General features: G+C 45.6%; 1 protein-coding gene across 1 annotated transcript; it reads left to right on the top strand.

Moving 5' to 3' along the window:
* The first annotated feature begins 1,766 nt into the window (after positions 1 to 1,766).
* On the top strand, positions 1,767 to 19,574 carry ACAA2 (acetyl-CoA acyltransferase 2). Its single transcript, XM_054652112.2, has 10 exons — positions 1,767 to 1,838; positions 6,078 to 6,244; positions 7,850 to 7,978; positions 9,689 to 9,805; positions 11,156 to 11,303; positions 13,598 to 13,773; positions 14,710 to 14,839; positions 17,019 to 17,089; positions 17,638 to 17,792; positions 18,937 to 19,574. Exons 1-10 carry the CDS (start codon positions 1,823 to 1,825, stop codon positions 19,019 to 19,021), a joined length of 1,194 nt encoding a protein of 397 aa, XP_054508087.2. The 5' UTR covers positions 1,767 to 1,822; the 3' UTR covers positions 19,022 to 19,574.
* Positions 19,575 to 21,340: the final 1,766 nt, after the last annotated feature.

The raw sequence follows: 21,340 nt of genomic DNA, 5'->3' as shown, positions 1-21,340 counted from the left end.
CTGTCCCTGCAGGCCTTGTCCCCAGTCCCTGGGCAGCTCTGCTGGAGCCCCTGGAGGCCCTGGCAGGGGCTCTGAGGTGTCCCTGGAGCCATCTCTTGTGCAGCTGAGCAGCCCCAGCTGTGCCAGGCTGGCTCCAGAGCAGAGGGGCTCCAGCCCTGGCAGCAGCTCCGTGGCCTCCTCTGCACTGGCTGCAGCAGCTCCAGCTCCTTGTGCTGCTGGAGCCAGGGCTGGGGCAGCTCTGCAGGTGGGCTCTCACCTGAGCCCAGGGGCACAGGGGCAGAGTCCCTTCCCTTGGCCCTAAATGAGACTTAGATGAGAGAATTCAATGGCAAAGGAAGAAAATACAGCAAAACCCCTGGCTCTTTTTAAAGACAATGTTGCAAGTTCACTGATTTATAGATTTATTAAATCATTGGAATTATGGAGAAGGTACTTGAGAGATTATTTTAAATGAAAAATAGGAGTCTTCACAGGATGACATTTTTTTCTTCTATAAAATTTACAGAACTTTAAATGTGTCCCTGAAGACATACGGCAATTTTTATTTGTACACAAAATATTTTCACTGCCTTCCCTGTCTTCTGCCTGACAGCCGGGATGGTTCCACTGGAGCAATTATACAGATAAATCATACCTCAAGGTGCATTTCAACCATCAGAACTCGGGAGGGTGGGTTTTGTGGTGTACCTTGGAGGTCCAGATTCCTGGCTGGGAGGGTGGGCAGGCCCTGGCCCAGGGTGCCCAGAGCAGCTGTGGCTGCCCCTGGATCCCTGGCAGTGCCCAAGGCCAGGCTGGATGGGGCTTGGAGCAGCCTGGGACAGTGGAAGGTGTCCCTGCACATGGCAGGGGGTGAAAACAGATGAGCTTTAATATCCCTTCCAATGCAAACCCTTGGGGGATTCTATGATATTTGTGTGTGGTTTTAACTATTTCATATTATCAGAATAAACCATGGATCTGTCCTGCTGTCAGTTCTTGCAGCATCCATGGTGCTGCATCACTGAGACCGATACGTGTTCATTGCAGCCCACGGAGGGACCAGTTCATCCCTCTAGTGACCAATATACGATCGCAGGCTTTTTAGCCCTTTTATCCCTGTGTTTTTCACTGTCTGCTGTGTTGGAAAATGAGATGGGCTGCAAGCAGCTCCTGCTCATCTCCGTCCGAGTCCAGGGAAGCCGAAGCTGGGAATTAGGTCAGCCACGGATTGTGCACGAATTCAGGGGTGCGACCCTCCACAACCCCCTCAGGGAGGTTTATAGATATCAGCTGCGCCAGGGCAGGCGCAGGTTGGACATCAGCAGGGATTTCCCCAAGGAAAGGGAGGCCAGGAATTGGAACTGCCCGGGGAGATGTTGGGAGTGCCCATCCCTGGAGGTGTCCAAGGAAGGCCTGGACGTGGCACTGAGTGCTCTGGGCTGGGTGACAAGGTGGGGATCGGGTGACAAGTTGGACTCGATGATCTCGGAGGTGCTTTCCAACGGAAGGGATCCCATGATTATCTGCAATTAACCGTAACATGCTATAATCACCTGTGAGGCGGGCGGCGGGGGAGCCTCTCCCCTCAGTCATCACCGCCCGCTTCCCCTGCCGCCGATTCGCCAAAACCGCACGGAAAAAATCGAACCAAACAGAAGCAAAGTATAAAAAACAAACAACCAAAATTTTCCCCCACATTTCAAATAAATTTATCAAACAACTAAAATTACGCGTAGAAAATAACTTCAAGTGAACTGCCTGCCGGCCGTGCCCGGCCGCCCCTTCCGCCCTGAGCGTGGCGAATGTGCGGGGCCGGCGGGCGGGCGCGGCAGTCGGGCGGGCCATGGCGCTGCTGAGGGGTGAGGATCCCGTCCCCCCGCGGATCCCTGGCTCCCTGAGGGGCTCCGGGCGGACCCTGAGGGCGGGAGGTCACGGCTTGGACGCTGTAGGGGCCCCCAAAGCGAGGCAGGTGGTGGGGCCGGCAGGAATTAGAAAGTAGAGCCCCCGAGAGCTATTCCCGTGCCTCCGGGGGATCTCTCTCACCGCTGTCCCGTCCGTGCCTGCTCGGCCAGAGAGCTGGAAGTAATTAGGAACTTCGCAAAAACACCGGGCTGCGTGGGGTCAGAGGGTGGGAATGAGGTGCAGAGGTGGGAATGATCGCCGTAGAGTGGGGAGGGGGCTCAGAGGGTGGGAGTAGGGTTCAGATAGTGGGAATGTGGTCAGGGGGTGGGAATAGGGGTCAGGGGAAGGGAAATGGGGTTCAGAGAGTGGAAATGTGGTCGGGGGGTGGGAATGGGGTTCAGAGAGTGGAAATGTGGTCAGGGGGTGGGAATGGGGTTCATAGAGTGGGAATGGGGAGCACAGGGTGGGGAGGGGGTGAAGAAGGTGAGGAGGGGGTCAGACAGTGTCAGTCACAGCCTCTGTGTTCAGCACTGTTTTCTGCCGTAATTCAGTGTTTGGCTCCCTGCGTGCTCGACTCAGCTGTGCTGCAAACAAACGCAAAGCAAGGTGTGCGTGTCTGTCATGTAACTGGGAATTTGACTTGTGTGGCAGGAGCAATTTCTCCGTGGAAATGGCTGTCCAGCCCTGGCACAGCTGCCAAGGGCAGTGGTGGAGTCCCCAGCCCTGGAGGGATTTGAAAGTCATGTGGATGTGGCCTTGGGAGTGCTGGGGAATGGCTGGACTCCATGGTCTTAGAGGTCTTTTACAGCTCAGATGATTCTGTAATTCTGTGATTCTCTGCTTATGCGCAGTGACTTAAGTGACACCTGAACTATCAGTGACAGGGAGTTTGTCACATCCAGGCCCTGCCTGTGTTAGCCCTGCTAGTGCAGGATAAACTCCTTAAGGTGCCGCAGCTCCTGGAACTGTTTGGTGCAAAGAACTGATTTACGCTCTGCATTGTTTAAATTCTGTGACTCTTAAAAATGAGGTACATACACCTTTTAAGACCTGTTCTTGTATGAAAACAAAATTGAAATTTATTGCAATAGGGCTTTTTATCTATTTGATGGCACTTTGCTACTTGACAGACTGTACTTGTCAGTCATGGTGTGAGATTGCAGTGCTAAGGCCTGTGTAGTCAGCATTGTGTTAATTCTGATGGTTTTGCTGAGCTGGATAGCACAGAGGGCACCTTGCCATAATAGTTTGATTTTGGTTTTCTGTGCCCGTTAGCAGGATTTTCTCTTATCTCAACCCACAACACTTTCGTATTTCTTGCTTCTCAACTTCCTTTTTTATGTTATTGGTTGTTTTCTAAGCTTTCAGAATGTGATCTGGTGAAGAATTATTTTCGTACCAAGTGCATTTGAGATATGTTGGAGGATCAAGTAGTGTTTCAGTTCTCTATTTGGCAGCAAGTGATTAAGAAAACCAGTTTAAAAAATGTCTCAAATGTAGTGTTTGGTAAGGATTCAGAGTGATCTTGGCTTTCTTTCCCCAAAAGTTGTCACATTTCTATGCATTTGGTGCTATTGTGCTCTTAGACAATGTTTATCACCTTGGAAAGTTGCAGAGACTCTGGAATCTTTCTCTGGTAATGCAGGACAGAACTAATTGATGGGAATTTAGGAAGAGTTGTCGAAGGTAAAAGAGTCCTTTTTCACTCAGGACTTCAGCCACCCCTTGTTGCCTCTCCTGAAATTCTGGGGAGGGATTAGCATTTGTAGGTGCCTCTCCAGTCAAGCAAAATTTGTCAGGCTCTGGAGTTATGTCCCCTAAGGGAGTGTCTGTGTCCAGCCTAATTCAACATAACACAGATTGTGCTGCTGCTCCTTCATCTTCCTCTTGTAATGGTTCCACCCAGTCTTCTCTCTGAATCTTGAGTTATTGTTTTATTGAGCAGGCAGAAGGTGAACTCGGGCACAGGACTGATCCAAGTGAAAATGAGGCCCTCATTTCCTGCTGAGTTGGTGTTCAGCTGCCTCTGTTGTGTGACCTGCCCTGGTTTATTGGCCCCGTGGTGCTGTTGGGAAGTGGGCAGCAGTGAGCAGCCTCCGTGAAAGAGAGAGAGGTGGTATTGATGTGGAAGGAATGTTTAAGGGCAAAGTTCCATCCTCGCCCCTGGACTGCTCGTGAGGCAATGCCGCAGTGGATGTGACTGAACAAATAACGTGGGTGACTGACAAACGGGCCAGGAGGGAGGAGAAGGGGCTCCTTTAGCTTGGTCAGGTCCCCAGGCTGGTCTGCAGCGGGGCTTTGTGATCAGTTAGGGCTGGCACAATTTGGAGGAGGCAGGGAATCAGTGGATGGGAGGAGTGGTGAAGAATGTGAGTATCAAGGCCTGTTTTGCTGCAGGAAAGATATGCCAGGGAGGGAAGGTTTAGATTGGGTATTGGGAAGAAATACTTTCCCATGATGTGAGCCACTGGCACAGGCTTCCCAGAGCAGCTGTGGCTGCCCCTGGATCCCTGGAAGTGTCCAAGGCCAGGCTGGATGGGGCTTGGAGCACTTGGGATAGTGGAAGGTGTCCTTGCCCATGGCTGGGGGGTGGAACTGGACGATCCTTGAAGTCCCTTCCTACCCAACCCATTCTGTGATATGAGTCTGAGCCTTCTCCCTGCACATTTTAGATCTCTGCACTGTGTTCAGGCCCTTGTCAGTGGGGAGCCTTGACCTTGACTAGTTTGGAATGTCCTTTTCTAGCAGTCATGCAGCCTGGGGTGCAAATACATGCGGGATGGAGAGGCACCCTCTCTGACGAAACAGCCAAGTCACACAGATCAGATGGCCTGAAATCAGTGCTCACAAGCAGCTTAATGAGCAGGCATTTTCATTTGTCTGCGTGGTTACATCTGTGTGTGTCCCTGCAGCGTTCCCTAAAATAGCTGGGTGTTTGATGGGAGCTGTGGAAACAGGGGATGTGAACGATACGGTTCAACTGGGGGAAAGTTCACAGCCTGCCTCCCACTTGTTTTTCTGCACGTGGGAGCAGGGAGCCAGTGTGACAGGCAGCCAGGAGATGTTTGCTTTGGTTCAGAGGTGGCTTCCCCTGATCTGGAATTTGTTTCATCTGCTACCGGCCCGTGCATTTGTACACAAGTTCTTGCACATGGTCTTCTACCTAGTAAAAAATGGATTTTTTTCTCAGGAACCAGAAGATTCATGCTAAAGCAGTTTAGGTGGCATATATATATATTTCTGGTGTCAGGGGCATGAATTTTTTGATTAGGGAATGTTTTTCCTCTTAAGCTAAAGTCCTCAAAGTTGAAGTGCATATAAAAAGTGTATGGGGGGGGGGGGGGGTTTGCTTTGGTTTTCTTGGGTTTTTTTGGTTTTTTTGGTGGTTTTTTGTTTGATTGGTTTTTTTGTTTCTGCATATAAACCAAAAATCTGCTGATTTTTCTAGGATGAGGGAATGGCCTCTGCTAAAAGCACTGTTCCTATCTGATTTTTTCACAGGTGTCTACTACAGGATTTCCTAGATGTTACTGGCATGTTTTAAGTGCATTACCACTAATTTTTGATGCATGTGGCAGCCTACTCCGACTCCACATTTGTATCCAACCTTGCTTTGTTGTCAAACCTCACTGTATTTCCAGAATCTTCCCGGCTTTTCTTTCTGACTGTTAATTCTTCATGCCTTCCCTGTCTAAAGCACCATTCATTATTTATCTCAAGCTTCTTGTGTTTGTGTTGCCTATACTTACAAAGTTTCGTGTGAATTTGGGGTGTCACCTGTTGCCCTGTTTTTTTAGTTCTCCTGAGCCTTCTGATGTTTACATTCTTGCAACGAATTTTCTCACGCATTTTTGGTTTTTTTTTGTAAATACTTATTGTTTTGCATTCTTTTCTGGAGGAGGAGAAATTCGATGGACTGTTGGTTTGTCCAGGGTCATTGGAGAGGTAGCACTGTCATCCTCCAATCCACCGTCACTTTTAAAAATCTATAAATGTTGGGGTCAGAAATTAAACTGCCCTTCTTTTACCCTGGAGATTCCAGTGCTCGCATCATTTCATTTCGTGTCCCGTAGCGACGCTCACCCACCGGAGGCTGGCTTGGCGCTCCCCTGCGCGCCAGGTGCTTTGCCTCTGGATAATTTGTGCCCCCACTGGGGGGGAGTGTTCACCGTGGGTCATTTCTGCCCCCACTGCAGGTGTGTTCATCGTGGCGGCCAAGCGCACTCCCTTCGGCACTTACGGGGGGCTGCTGAAGGACTTCTCGGCCACCGACCTGACGGAGCATGCTGCTCGAGCCGCGCTGGCCGCGGGCAAGGTGCCCCCCGAGATCGTCGACAGCGTCGTCGTGGGCAACGTCATGCAGGTTGGTGGCTGCAAAATCCCCTGCTCGGGGGCTGTTTCAGGCACCCTCGGTGTGGCCCTGTAGGCAGCTGCCTCCTCGGGCTGGCAGCCAAAGGGGTGGAAGTGAAAGGGGTCGGTAGCGGTTTGCAGGGTAGTGTTTCTTGCTTGTGCTTGAGGGATGTATCCTGTGTGGTTTGTGGTGCTGTTGGGAGCAAGGCTTAACTTGCTTTTTTTAGTGCCAGAGGTAGTTTAAACCAGGACGAGCTGACCTCCTAAAAGCACATGTCAATTAACTGGTTAGTTGCTAATCCCAGGTATGTTTCCCTTGTTTTAATGGCTTGAGCTGTGTGACTTAGTGATCAGTATTTTTTCACTGACCTGCATAAATCCCTTTCTGTGTCAAGCCTGTAAGTGATTTGAGTCAATTTCTCCTGTGTTTTCCATAGAATTTTTTTTTTGAGTGAACCTGAGTTTCCTTTGAACTGGAAGGATACATGCTTTGATTGGCAGAGACATTTGGACAATCGTGTCTATTCCAAAGAGGATGCTGTTGTATGCATTGCAGAACTGCAGTTACCCACACATACAAATGAGGATCTTTGTTTTAGGCAAGACAGCAAAGAACATTCTAGCTTTTTTTTTTTTTTTTTGCTTTGTGTTCTGATTTTCACCATTACTATTAAGGGTGGGGACTTCTATTTTGCACTGCGTGTTTCAAGGATGCAGAAGAAGCAAGTAGCTGAGAACTTGGAAAATAAGCAAAGAAACAGGTAGTATTCCTTCTTTGGATTTTCAGCCAAAAGAGTGGCTTTAAATTATTCTGTCTCCTACAGCTACTATCTATGCTTCTTTTATTCAGCTTTTCAATTTTGTAAGAGCTATTTGTGGCCTATGAAAGCATTGCTGCACTCAAATCTCTTGTAGTACTTTCACATAAAAAATAGCCATCTCCTGATAAAGTTTCTTTTTATTTTGAAAGTACATGTATTTTCCTTTGCAGCATACTTCCCCATCCCAGTAGATTTTTTTTTTAAAATTCTGGTTTATTTATATTGTTTGATTAATTTTAATAAACTGTGAATGTGTGACTTCTTCAAACTCCTTCAGCAGAAGTGGCTTCATTAGGTTTTTTTTTCTGAACTTGCAATAGTATTGCAGCACTGTGCACAGAACTTTGTCTTTATGATACGTTTTAGCTTAGGGCACGTTCCCCAAGAGCATAGATGTTCTCTCTGGTTTTCGGAGGCCTTCCCTTGTTAGTCTGAACAATATTAATTTACCTTAAAATAATTGCAGCTCACCAGGCAGGATCTGCCCTTGTGTCAGCCTGCTGTGTGGGTGCTGTTTTGAAAATAAAGGATAAGGGAAAAAACCATAAAGTTTCTGACTTAACACACACTTTCTTTAAAATGCATATTAAGACAGTGACACTTTCAGGTCCTGTGGATAGTGTCTTCCTGAGCCCAATCAAAGTTCTTTGGGTGAGCAGTAGGATTTCTGCTGAACATGCACCATCTTCTGTCTGGGATGCAATTACACCATTCTGACTTTTCCATCAAGAGTTTTTTTTTTTTGCTTTCCAAACCAATGAGAGTGTGACAAAACCTCTTTCCTGTTGTGCCTGCAGAGCTCCTCAGATGCCATCTACATTGCAAGACACGTTGGTTTGCGAGTGGGAGTTCCCGTGTCTGTCCCAGCCCTCACTGTCAACAGGCTCTGTGGCTCTGGCTTCCAGTCCATTGCCAATGGCTGTCAGGTACAAAGCTGTATTTCTGTGTCAGCTGTAGCTTTTGTCAGGCCTTTAACGTGTAGAAACATGTCCTTTGTGTTTGGGATGAGTCTTCACATGGGTTTTTGATAGAGATTTCTATTGTCCAGCGCAGTTTTTTGCAGTTCAGCCACCACAGTGCCAAACTGTGTGGTTGGTTCTTAAAATCCAAGTATTGTAGTAATTTTTAGTTTAATATGAGGAGTGCAACAAGTGTTAGCTGGAGCTCAGCTGTGCTATAGTTGCATCCCACAATCCTGTTTGTATGGAATTACTGGACTCCAGGAGTCTTTCATCTCTTGATCATTGTTTATATTCTCACCTGGCTAGCTGTGTAAGCAGCAATCTGAGCTTTTTAAGTATGCTTTTGTTCAAAGATCCAAACCTCTCATGGGTTAAGTAGTTTATGATGTCACTTGTTTTAGGATAGAAGAGACTCAACTTCTCTTTGAGGAGTTGGCCAAAACCATTGAGTCAGAGCACAGGGATTTTTATTTCATTTGCTCATACATTGCTTTTATGAATACTTGAACAAGCAGATTGTTGACTGCGTGGGATTTTTTTGGCATTCCTTGGCTAAAGAATTATTTTAGGTCTGATACTCTAGAAGAAAAATATGAAAAATGTAGAGATAAGGTTACATGTTTGCAATAACATCCACCCGACTGTTTTTCCTAGTGCTTATTGCAGAGGCCATACACACGTTTGTCCACACTGAAAAAATCTGCTGCAGAATGTGACCACTTTTTACTGGAAGTATGGTGTGAGGTCCTTTTCAAAAATGGCAATCAATGCAGCCTGTGCTGCTGAGGTGCTCACTAAGTTTTTAGTAACAGTAGGGAGCATCTCAGCACATATTGCTACACACAAGTTATTAGCTAGGAATCTCAAATGCATATCAAGATCACAGAATCGTGGAACTGTTTGGGTTGTAAGGCACATCAAAGTACACCCAGTTCCACCCCTCTACCATGGGCAGGGACACGTTCCACTATCCCAGGTTGCTCCAAGGCCTGTCCAGCCGGGCCTTGGGCACTTCCAGGGATGGGGCAGCCACAGCTTCCGTGGGGTAATTTAATTTTCTTTCATTCTAGTTCATAAATAACCTCAAAGTCCAATTCAGTGAAGCATTTTAAGGAAGCACTAGTTTTGAATGCTTTGATGGTGCATTTAGGAATTGGGGCTTTTAGGTTTTGTGTGCTTTGCCATTGATGAATTAGTGTGTTTTGGGTACTTATTTGGCAGCTGCCTACCTATTGTCTTCTAAAATTATGTCCCTTTTTTGAATGGTAAGGTCTTACTTCAGGCTTTGAAGTGTAATTTGTGTTCCTTTTGAGAAGAGTGGGAGCTGAAAACCGCAAGCACAACCGTTTGTGAACCAAACCACACAAGCATGCAGATTCCTGATGTCTTTGTTCCTCTGCTCTGTCACATGTGCACACCCATATTCTCTTCTTCCCTCATGGATGCAATCATTCTCTGCTGAAGGGAAGAAAAAGGGATGTGGCATGAAGGAGACAGACCCCCACCATTAACAGAAGGGTAAACCCTTCATCCATGTACACACATGGCTAAGCTTGGATTCATTCTAAGTTCATTGCTTTGTAGGTGACAACCTCTTCTTTTAAAACAGTTGTTATTCTCTTACTCAAGCAGCCAGCTAAATCCTAGATGTGTTTTGTTTTACTGTGTTGACAGGAAATCTGCCTGAATGAGTCAGAAGTTGTTCTGTGTGGCGGAGCTGAGAGCATGAGCCAGGCTCCTTACGCGGTTCGGAAGGTTCGGTTCGGAACCAGATTAGGAGCAGAGCTCAAGGTACTTCCTTTGCTCTGTGAGCAAAGCATTGTTTAGTATCAGGATTGTAGGCACCAAATCCTTGCAAGTGAAATTATTGGAGATTAGATCCAGACTTCATAGCTTAAAGCATTTATGTAGTATTCAGACAGTATCGAAACAGTAGGGTCAGGCCATTTGGTGAAGTGTGCCAGTTTTCCAGCTTTTTCAAAACCATTTTTGAGTTCCTGTTCCATGTTAAACATACCAATAAACTCTTGGACACAAAATTTAGTTCGCTTGCTACATTCTGTGCAAGCACTATGTACAAAATGTCTGTGAAGTAGAGGCACATACAGTTTAGGCAAGGCTAGTAATGCTGGCAGTAGGTAGAGAGACTGGTAAAGAGCATGTATACCTCCAAGCTGTGAGCATCTCTCAATTTCAAAGTGGAACCTTGAAGGTAAATCCATTGACAAGTAAGTTATCTTTACATTTTCTTCTGAAGGTAAGTCCTGAGTGAATACTGTGGAAAATGTGCAGCAGGATAAATTGAAAACGTGTCACCACTTACTCAGTAGGTCATAACTGACATCAAAATGCAAAATCAGGATATTTCAGCCCTTTGGATTTTTTTCCCACACCATATTTCCGTTGTGAAGATGGTGAATATGATGTCCTTGATTCTGTTCTTGTGTGGCACAGGTCCTACAGACAGCACCTTCACAAAGTTGCTGATACACCAAGTAGGTGCAACTGTGTTCTTACCATAAAGATAACTGAATTACACAGTGACAGGTGAATGAATGGTTTATCTTAAAGAACTTTTCTGCTGACAGAAATAACAAAAGCCATCTGAACTGACTGGGCTTACCTTTATTAGCTTGAGTGAAGGTAAACTTGGGTATCTTCTCTCCTGATATGTTATGCCCACAGAAACCTTTGACTCTAGCAAGGGGATTCTACCTGACAGTAGAGAAAGAGCTAAAGAATCAGTAGGCTGTTGTGCCTTCTCACACTGCCTCCCATTTCCTTTGTGGCAACCAGGAAGTTTGCTCACAGGACTCTAATAAATAATTAATACAGAAGTGAAATATTCTGAAATACTAAAAACCTATTTTTAAAGCTTTCCCCAAGCCTCTTGGGGCCACGTGTGAGTGGAAAGAATTGCACTAGAGTGTAATGGAGATTAATTAGAGTAGCACACAAGAACTTGCACACTGTTTTTCACTGTGTTCATTCTGATAAATCAGTAAATTATCTGTAGGCAACCTGAATTAATTCTACAAAGAGCCATTAGTTTCTAAGAGACTACTGAACAGTTAGAAGCTGTCAGTAATAAATACAGTATTGCCGTGCTTTCTGATCTCCTCCTTCTGATGTTCCATGCAGCTGGAAGACACATTGTGGGAAGCCCTAACAGATACACATGTTAAAATCCCTATGGCAGTGACAGCTGAGAACCTGGCTGCAAAATACAGCATCTCCCGGGAGGACTGCGACCGGTACGCGCTCAAAACCCAGCAGAGGTGCAAGGCTGGTGAGTGAGTCGGGCAGGGGAAGCGTTTATGTGACACCAGTTTCAAGTCTAGTCAGTTTTTAGCGTTGATTCGAAGCATTCTAAGGGTTTCTCTGGCTCTTGGTGCTCTTGTCCTTCTGTTTGCATGCTGTAGTTTGTGATTTTGCTGGCCCCATGGTACAAATGACGCGCTCTTAGGGGGGTTGACTTTGACAGTATGCTGAGTGAGGGGTTGCACGTCTCAGAAGGTTTAGTGGGAGCCCCTTTCCACTGCCTTCCTGTGCCTTCCTCAGGGACATTCCTTAGCTGTTGAGGCAGCAAACACCACTGGCCAGTCACAGGTCAGCTCCTGCCTGAGTAGGATTCATGTTGGTGAATGTCATTTGTTGGTGCCCCTCTGGTGGGATGCAGCATTGTCCCAGGCATGCCTGACTGCACTCTTTTCTTTCCTCTACACGGCAGAACAGTTTTCCAAAGTGACCCACATCCTCCTTGTGTGCCAGCATGTGCTGTAATTCATCTAAATCCTTCTGCTTTCTTTTGCAAATTGAATGTTGTTCTTGAATGCTTGAACAGTCATGGAGCACATGAAATCTGAAGAGGGGATATTTGTTTAGGAGCTGTGTTTTAAACTGTTCTCTGGGAGCTTTACGTGCCCAAAACCATAATTTAGAGGCATTCAGCTCTAGGCCTGCAATGTAAGGAGAACATGGAACTGCTGGAGGCAGTGCAAAGGAGACCATGGAGATGCTGCCAGGGCTGGAGCCCCTCTGCTCTGGAGCCAGCCTGGCACAGCTGGGGCTGCTCAGCTGCACAAGAGAAGGCTCCAGGGACACCTCAGAGCCCCTTCCAGGGCCTCCAGGGGCTCCAGCAGAGCTGCCCAGGGACTGGGGACAAGGCCTGCAGGGACAGCAGCCAGGCAATGGCTCCCAGTGCCAGAGGGCAGGCACAGATTTTGGGCTCTTGGCAATTAGGAATTGCTGGCTGGGAGGGTGGGCAGGCCCTGGCCCAGGGTGCCCAGAGCAGCTGGGGCTGCCCCTGGATCCCTGGCAGTGTCCCAGGCCAGGCTGGATGGGGCTTGGAGCAGCCTGGGACAGTGGAAGGTGTCCCTGCCCATGGCAGGGAGTTGGATCAAGATGGACTTTAATGTCCCTTCCAACCCAAACCATCCCAGGTTTCTGTGACTCAGTTGCTGTGAAGTTCAGGCCAAAATCCAGTAGAATGTGCAGTGGCCATCCTGGGACTCAACATGCATTGGAGGCCAAAGGTGAACATAAGAAGGAAAAATCTAAGCATGATTTTCTATTCTAATGATGGTGCATTTTAACAGCTGCACTCTCAAAGGAAGATTTTGTATTTTTTCTAATGGATATAGAAATGCTTTTTGTAACTTTTCCTCATCATTTGTTGCCCTTTCTGCTTGTTCCTCTTGTTACCTAACTCCTGTTACCTAACTGGAGCCTTTGCTAGAAACTGTGTTTCTTGTTTCCTAGGATTTTACCTTGCTGGTTTTATTTCTGCCTGTAGGACCAGGTCATCTTATCCCACAGTAAAGAGAGAACCCTGTGTATAATCAGGAAAGAAAAAGGTTTTGAGGCATTTATTGAGAAGCCCAGAGGTAGCTAAACAACATCAGATCTGACGATTTCAGTGTCTCAGTTTTAAATCTCTGTCTCATGTTATATTCGGCAGTCTGGCCAGATGCTTTTTTGGGCATCTTAGATACCTGCAATGACTTGAATTGTTTTAGGTTGTTTAGGCAGCTGAATGCCATTCTGAGATCTTAGCTTGACAGTGAGAGCCTTTGGAGGATCACCTTGAGCAGGATTTTGATTGATGTACAGTATCTTATCAACAGAAACAATGCGGCTCAAGAGGTTTTCTACTCATTCCTCTCTGAGTGAGATTTACATCTTGGCCATCTGAGAAATGACAGGGCTGTAAAATGAAGCAGCAGTAAAGGGGAATATATACTAAAAATAAACCTAATGGTTTACACAAAAAAACCAAACCAGAAGGAGTTTAGCTGTTTAAACCTGAAATAAAGTTTCAGTATTTGAGGCTTTCTTTGGAGAAGTTTGACAGTGTACTTGTATAATTTTTGCCCAACTTCCTAAAATAACAAAAACCACAAAAAAAACCCCAACAATAAATAAGCAAAATAAAGCATAAATATTGGTGTCCCTGAACTTTTGGTTCAAATAGATCAAGAAGCTGTGTGCACATGAAAATGTGATTGTTGGTCATGCTGGTCATGGGGCAATCATCTTGATGTTTTTATCAGGTCCTTTTTATTTTCCTTTTTGTGGTTGCAGCTAATGACGCTGGCTACTTTAAGGCTGAGATGGCACCAATTGAGGTGAAGACAAAAAAGGGTAAAGAAAGCATGCAAAAGGATGAGCACCCCAAACCCCAGACCACCATGGAACAGCTGACAAAACTCCCATGTGTCTTTAAAAAGGATGGAACGGTCACGGCTGGGAATGCTTCAGTGAGTACATCAGACCCTTGGGTTGGGCACGTGTCCCCTCTGTGGTTCTCCAAATTTATTGCCCCTGTTTTTATCTCTCACCGAGTTGGCTCTCAGTGGTGTCTCCTGACAAAAATGACTTCTAATTCTGCAGCTGAATGCCCCAGCTGACTCTCCCAGCCTTGTGCCAGGTGATCCTGGCAGTGCCAGGGGTTCCTTCAGTCAGCTCCTAAATCCTAAATTTGATTCTATAGGTTGCCACTGATACTGCAGTGAGGCATTGGCATTTCCTCATCAGCCTTGAGTTGTGCAGTTTGTGGCTGCAGTGGCTGTGTACCCACTCTCCTTTTTTTTGGGGGGGCAGTGGTAACTGAACTCCTTTCCTTAAACCTACATTTTTTTAGTGGGCATACTGCTGCTGTTCATCTTTGTACCACAGCTACTGTCCTCTCTCCCCACATTTTGCTTTTACCCAGAATATACTCAGTGCTTAGCAGCATGTCATTATGGACTGCTCCTCTCACAGTCATTATCTTAATTAATTGATTAAAGTTCTTTGGGCCAGATGGAGTGCTGTGATCATACAGTCTGAATTCATGCCTAAAATAGATCATAGCCACAGTAAGTGTGGGTGTCTGTAAAGTATCTTTTATAATTAATAGCACATATATTATCAATTATTAATAGTGTTCTTGCAAGTCAGCAGAATCATATTTCCAATGCAGGGAAGACTTATTTTTCTTTTCTAACACATTGGAATTCATGAAACATTTATCTATATTTAACTATCTTTCCCCATCCTCAGAAGAGTGATTTGTTTTTGGTTGTTTTGAAGAAACATTGTTCATTGTTAATTAGGGTACCTTAGACTCAAGCCCCTTTTGGGGGTTAAAGAGTGTGAGGATTTTTTTGTTTCTTTGTATTTTCTTGCTAAAAATGCTTCTCTCTTACTGCAAGGGTGTGTGTGATGGAGCTGGTGCAGTCATCATTGCCAGTGAATCAGCACTTAAAAAGCACAGTCTCACTCCTCTGGCAAGAGTAGTAGCTTATCACTCAGCTGGCTGTGACCCTTCCATCATGGGCATTGGTAAGTTGCAGTAAAGCACATCATTTTATGGCATCAAACAGCATCAAAATGTTCTTGTCATGGGCATCCTAAAGGAAAGAAATGTGCTCAGTCTGGTGGCTCTGAAGGTGTTTGTGTGTCCTGTTGTCCATCCTGCTGTGTCAGTCCGTCCCTGTTGTGCAGAGGGACAGATTTGCTCCTCAGTTTGGCTGGAAGGGTGTGTGCAGTGTCTGATCCACAGTAATAGCACTAGCATAGTCCCCCAGGCTCTTCTTTTTTACTGTCTCTTGTAGTCAAGAAAACAAACACTCATACATTTTTTAAAAACCATTTTCTTCTTAAATTCACTTTCATTTGCTGTGAGCTCTAAATCCCTTGATAAAATGTGTAACTATGAGTTACCTTCCTCACCTCTTGCTGATGGAGGAGTGTAACCTTCCAGCAGTTTCAGTGGCTCAATCTGCTTGGATCCCAAGATACGCATCTGTTCATGTGTTACTTGGAAAACCAAAAACCTTTTCTTGGTTGCTTTGGCCCCATATTTTCTGTTTCCTCATTAGGTATTTTCTGTTTCCTCTCTTAGTGCAAACAGTCCCTCAAAACCAGTCCAGACACCACAGGATTTTTCCCTTCACTTTAGTTTGCAGACAGCATTGTATCCCAGCATTGCTTTTCCTCTCTGTGTTCTGTTCAGAGGAGCTGTTGTTGGCAGGTTCTGTGTGTCAGTAGAAATGCAAATGAGGCATTGTCAGATTTGTTTTCCTGCTCAGACTGTCTGACTGACACAGCCTTCAAAGCAAACGTGGAGGGAGGGTTTTCTTCGCTGGACTTGGTGCTGGCATTGTGCTTCCTAGACCAGCCTGTTCTGTCTAGTTCAGGCAGCTCTTCTAGCTTGTTTAAAAACTTCATAAATCATATGGAGGATCACTTAGTATCGCATCCCAACTCCTTCACACCACAGCTTGTCCCCAGCAGCTCAAAGAGACCAGATGAGGACATGACGCCAGCAGATCTGACAAACAGGAGCTCAGTCTTAGCCACGGTCCTTTCACATACTGATAGCAGGTCCTGTCTCACAGTGTTGAGTGAGAGAATCCATTGTTTTAAAAAGAGAGGGGGAAAAGTTTACTCGGCTGTCATTAGGGGTCTTTGTGTTGTCTACATGAGACCCTCCCATTACTCTCATGCGTAACAGGCATACTAAAATCCTTCCCTAATAAGATGCACTTAGTCTGGTGTTATGCTGCCTGGGGCTCCCTGAAACTCCACTGAGCTCTGAACTGGGCCCTTACTTATTTTAATTTTTCTGTCTCTTTGATAATTTAATATTTTTATGTATTTATTCTTTGAGGTATGTGCTTTCAACACCATTTTTGGCGGTGCGATAGCATTTAGGATTGTTGGTGTTTTAGAATTGAATGATCAGCCACCACCCAACATCTCAGTATGTTTCTCCTACAAGCACATACCTGATTAACCCTTCCAAATTCTCTTTGAGTGTTCGTTTCCTTAGGTAGCTGTATTTGAGATTTATTTCCCTTAGTAGTTTATATTAGGTTATAGAAGGCAGCTTTCTTGCAGAGGACAGTGTTGTTGCCAAACTCTTAATAGTCTGAAACCCAAAATCTTACTTTCTTCAGTTGTCCAAGACCTGAGTCTGAGAGAGCATTTAATTGTTTGGAATAAACTAATTAAATGTTTTTTACTAGAAGATTTTCAGATATATTAAGAACACCAAAACAACAATACCCATATCTAAGCACGTGACCAGCAAACTCTAGAGCAGCCTGTATTTTTCTTATTTTGTTTACCTGGAGGCTGCAGGTAAACATAAGGAGGAAAAAATAAGTGGAACCAAGAGTACAGGGAAGGAGAATGCCTCAAAACCATTGTGAAGTTGTTTTTTTTTTTACCTGGGAACTGTCACTTCTCTTGACTCAAAAGCTCTGTGTGCAGCAGTCATGACACTCTCAGCTTTCCCTGGCTGTTGGCAAGAAGACCAAGTAGTTTTGAGATTTAGGAGCACTCTTACCACCTAATAAAGCAGGTTAGTGACATATCCAGAACTGATTATCTGCACAGAGGCTCGTGGGAGGGGTTCTCATGAGGCTTTATGAATTTATCCTATGTAAAAACAAGTTTTTAATACTTAATTTAATATTTTTTTAAATTTAACTGACTGCATATGATTTCCAAACAGGCCCTGTACCTGCAATTACAGAGGTTTTGAAGAAGGCAGGACTGACCCTGAAGGATATGGATTTGGTAGAGGTGAGATGTTTTTACAGGAACAGTGATTTTACCCCTGATCTTTTTAGCAGAAGGATTCCACTCATGCCATGTAGGTGTTCTTGCCTGTCAGGAGCCTGCCTGACCTCTGTCCATCCAGTTTCTGCTGCACAGTCACTACAAAAATCCCAGGCACGTGGAAACTGGAAATGGTGTGATCACATTCCGTGGAACAAAAATATCCTCATGTGACATGACGGTTTACTCCTTTGGCTGGACTGCTCATGTTTTTGATTAGTGATACATGTGAGCAGGGCCTTTTTCTGTCAGAGCAGCAGGCTCTTCATGGACCCACTGTCTCAGAGCATACTGTATTATTTTTTTAGAAAATACACCTCATACTTGCATAGTGTTTGAATTTAGTTGGGTTGGATTGACACATGAGTGTTGGCTGAGCATGCTGTTATAGACACAGCATTTAATGTTTCTCCCAAAAGGACCTGGAGGACCAGTTCACCTTGTTTATTCTTGTTTGCACACATACTGCTGAAAGCTGGTGTTACAGTTCTGTCCTTTCTCTGGTGCTTTAGGTAAATGAGGCATTTGCACCTCAGTATCTGGCTGTGGAAAAGGTGTTGGGCCTTGATCCTGAGAAAACCAACGTCAATGGAGGTGCCATTGCCATTGGCCACCCCCTGGGGGCCTCGGGCTCACGGATCACAGCTCACCTGGTGCATGAGCTAAGGTAGGAACACAGCAGCTGCTCAGCGTGGATTTATGCCTGCTGACATTTTGGGCATGGATACCATGTGACTGAACTCTTCTGGTCAGCCAGCCTAAAACTCTCCTGGCTGGAATGGGCCACTTTCTGTATGAGTTTGCCACCTCTGTGCTGCAGGGCAGGTCCTGCTCTTGCCTCACATCCCATCCTGTTGTCATGACAGCATTCATTAGTTCACCCAGATCTGATCCAAGCCCACAGGAGCCTGTGGGAAGGTTTCCTTTTTTTTGAAATGCCCTTTGAGCAGAGTCTGTTCTCTTTTTAACATGGGGCATTTCATAGAATCATGGAGTCCTAGGGACAGCTTCCACTATCCCAGGTGGCTCCAAGCCCCATCTGGCCTGGCCTTGAACACTACTGGGGATGGAACAGCCACAGCTGCTCTGGGCACCCTGTGCCAGGGCCTCATCCTTACAGCCAGGAATTCCTTCCCAATATCCCATCTGTCCCTGTCCTCTGGCTGTGGAAGCCGTTCCCCCTTGCTCTTTCCCTCCAGGCCCTTGTGTGAAGTCCCTCTCCGGTCCTTTAGCTACTTGAAAGGGATGCTTTAAAAGACTTTGTTGTCACCTTCTCTCTCCTTTAGCCCATTTTCAGAAAATCTGGCTCTTTTGGCTTGCTTAATATGCTTAGCACCATTTTAATTCCCCCCTCAGGGTGGAGATCACTGTGTCTCTTTGCTTGTACTTGCAACACTGTCTTAGTGCTCAGCCATGAAACTTCAGATCATTTTCACCTTGCAGAAATCTGTTTCTTGGAGTGTGGTTGTAGGAAACCTAGCATTTAAAAACTACCTCAGCAGGTAGTTTAAAAACTACTCCAGAAATTTTCAGGTGGGGTCTAGTGGAAGAAGTTTGTGCCTCTGGCAGAGGCTGGAACCAGATGATGTCTAAAGTCATTGTTGAGAAATATTTCAACAGCACTTTGAGACTTCATGGTATTTTACTAGAAAAATAACAGCATAGTCATTCTAAAACTTCATTCTCAATGACACCCAGCTGGTAGCTGGTTTCCTCTCATAAAATCAGGACAGGAGCTGCTGATTTTATGAGAGGAAACCAGCTGCAGTAACCTGCAGTAACTGATCCCCCCTGTTTTTGTCTCTGAGCAGGCGCCGCGGTGGGAAGTACGCGGTTGGGTCAGCGTGCATCGGCGGAGGGCAGGGCATTGCTGTGCTCATTGAGAACACAGCCTGAGGCCTCCTGGGCACTGCAGCCTGGCACGAGCTGCTGATCCCCCGAGAAACCTGCCTCCTCTGACAGCAGAGCATCGCTGCCTGCCTTGCTTGCAAGGTAAAGGAACAACTGAGAAGTCAGAATTCTGAACAAAAGAGATTCATTGATGTCTTTCTAACTAAAGGAAGTGCAACATCAATATAATTTCACACTGATGAAGTATTTTCTGAAAGCCTCTTTTCAATCAATGTATTTCTGTAGGCAAAATTATTTTCATTTCCTGAGGAAATTGCCTGTCAAACTTTCACCCAACCTGCCTTAAAATAGCAGTCAGTGCAGCTTTTTAAGCAAGTATTGCTTAAACTTATTTCAGCTACTGACACTGTCTGGTACATGTGCCTCTTCTATTATCAGGAAATGTGAAAATGCAATCAGAGATTTTCTGAAGAATATATTGATTGTAGATTGATGGCAATTAACCTGTACCCTGCTGTTCTGCAAGGGAAAAGAACAGAAGCTGAAATTTTCATTGTGCCTCCCAAAAGAATAATAAATATAACACACAAAGAAAAAAGGCTTGGTGTTCTGTTTGTTAGTTTATTTTAAAAGTAAATCAGTGTGAGAATTGTTAGTTTTGGGAAATCAGTGTTGGGTTTTGGAGAGAGTGTTTCTTCTGGTTGAGGAATGACTGGTGTTTATTAGGTAGTTTCTAGAGAACTCCAGCAAATCCGCCAGCCCCCTGAGAAGGGGCACATTCACTGCACGTACTCAGGATCTCTTTCTTAAAATTCCTCTGCTAGTACCACCCATATTTCTTGGGTCTGTTGGTGTGGGGCTGTTCTTGGCCAGTTTGGGAGGTGCAGCTCTGAGGAAGCTGCCTCAGAGGCAGTGGAGTTGGAGTTATGAATCATTTGACAGAGCCAGCATCACATTGGGGTGAAGTGAAGTCTTTGTGCTCACTGGAGTCCTCCAGGCTGCTGTGAGCAGCTTGCAGCTTGCTCTGATGTGCACGTGGTACTCACTGGAGAGAGCCCTGCCAGAGACAGCACACACCTCTCCATAGCACTGGAACAGCAGCAGAGACTTCAGCCTTTACTCCTTCTCATCCTCTGTCAAATATTCCTTACCTACAACAGCTTCTTGCCACTCTGCTGGCATGGGAGGATTGTGAAAGCCACTCAAACCTGTCTGCCGAGCCTAGCAGGAAATTCAGGTCAAGGCAAGTGTTACTACAGCTGGTGGATAACAATTGAAGTATGCTGATCACCTTCCCAGGGGTTTTCATGGGTGCAGTGACTTTAAAAACTGTAGATATTTAGCACTGTTTATATGGATTGAAAAAATCTCCAACCAACCAAGCTGCCGTAGGGCAGCAAACCAGATATTTATCTAATACAGTATCTGTTTTCCTCTTTCTACTCTTATTGTGGTAGATTGGGATTACTGGGATTTCACTGCTCAGAAAACATTTGCCACATGGATTTTGCCACATCTTTTGCAGGAGGATTTTTATTTAATTACCAATAGTGCTTTCTGTAATAACCAATAACTAATTCCCTGTTTCTTGTTAGAATTGTAGAAGCATGGAATAATCTGAGCTGGAGGGGACCCCCAAGGATCCCCCAGCCCAGCTCCTGCCCTGCACAGACCCCCAGCAATCCCACCCTGAGCATCCCTGGCAGTGCTGCCCAAAGGCTCCTGGGCTCTGGCAGCCTCGGGGCCGTGCCCATTCCCTGGGGAGCCTGGGCAGTGCCAGCACCCTCTGGGGAAGAGCCTTTCCCTGATACCCAACCTAAACCTGCCCTTAGAGAGCTCTGTGTCATTCCTTCAGGTCTGGTTCCCTTCATGCCATTCCCTCTGGTCACAGAGATCATGGATGGGTGCTGCTCCTCTCCTTGTCCTCATGGAGGAATTTATGGGCAGTTCTTGGCTGTGGATGATCACTGAATTCTCATTTTCAGAGAACTGGATAAGTTTTTCCAGGATCTTTTCCTTGTGCAATAACAGTTCTTTCTGAGCTCATCATTGTATGTTTACAGTAAATCCCCTTCATGTGCTTTATTTAGCACACAAGGTTTCATTTCCCCTTTTTACCACTCACATTTTTGAGATTCATGTGTAATTCTAGCCATGAGAGCTGCATTTGGTCATCCTGAATTATGGCGTAATTTCTGCAAAATGCATCATGATGTCCACCTTATTTTCCAGAGAATGTTTTATGCATAAACAGCTTCCAGATACCTTGACAAATGTGTTATCAGCACAGATGATGCACATCCTCCTGCCAGTAACCTTTCTTTTCAATGTGAGCCAACTGCTTATTCCCATATCGTTCCATTT

The sequence above is a fragment of the Agelaius phoeniceus genome, chromosome Z (assembly GCF_051311805.1).
Source record: "Agelaius phoeniceus isolate bAgePho1 chromosome Z, bAgePho1.hap1, whole genome shotgun sequence".
NCBI classification, from domain to species: domain Eukaryota; kingdom Metazoa; phylum Chordata; class Aves; order Passeriformes; family Icteridae; genus Agelaius; species Agelaius phoeniceus.
The sequence above is the reverse complement of the archived record's forward strand: the minus strand, read 5'-3'. Positions and strand labels throughout refer to the sequence as shown.

Coding starts and splice junctions, on each gene's coding strand:
- ACAA2 (XM_054652112.2), top strand. Junction 9,806..11,155: donor GATTAGGAGCAGAGCTCAAG/GTACTTCCTTTG, acceptor TGTTCCATGCAG/CTGGAAGACACATTGTGGGA. Junction 17,793..18,936: donor CACCTGGTGCATGAGCTAAG/GTAGGAACACAG, acceptor GTCTCTGAGCAG/GCGCCGCGGTGGGAAGTACG.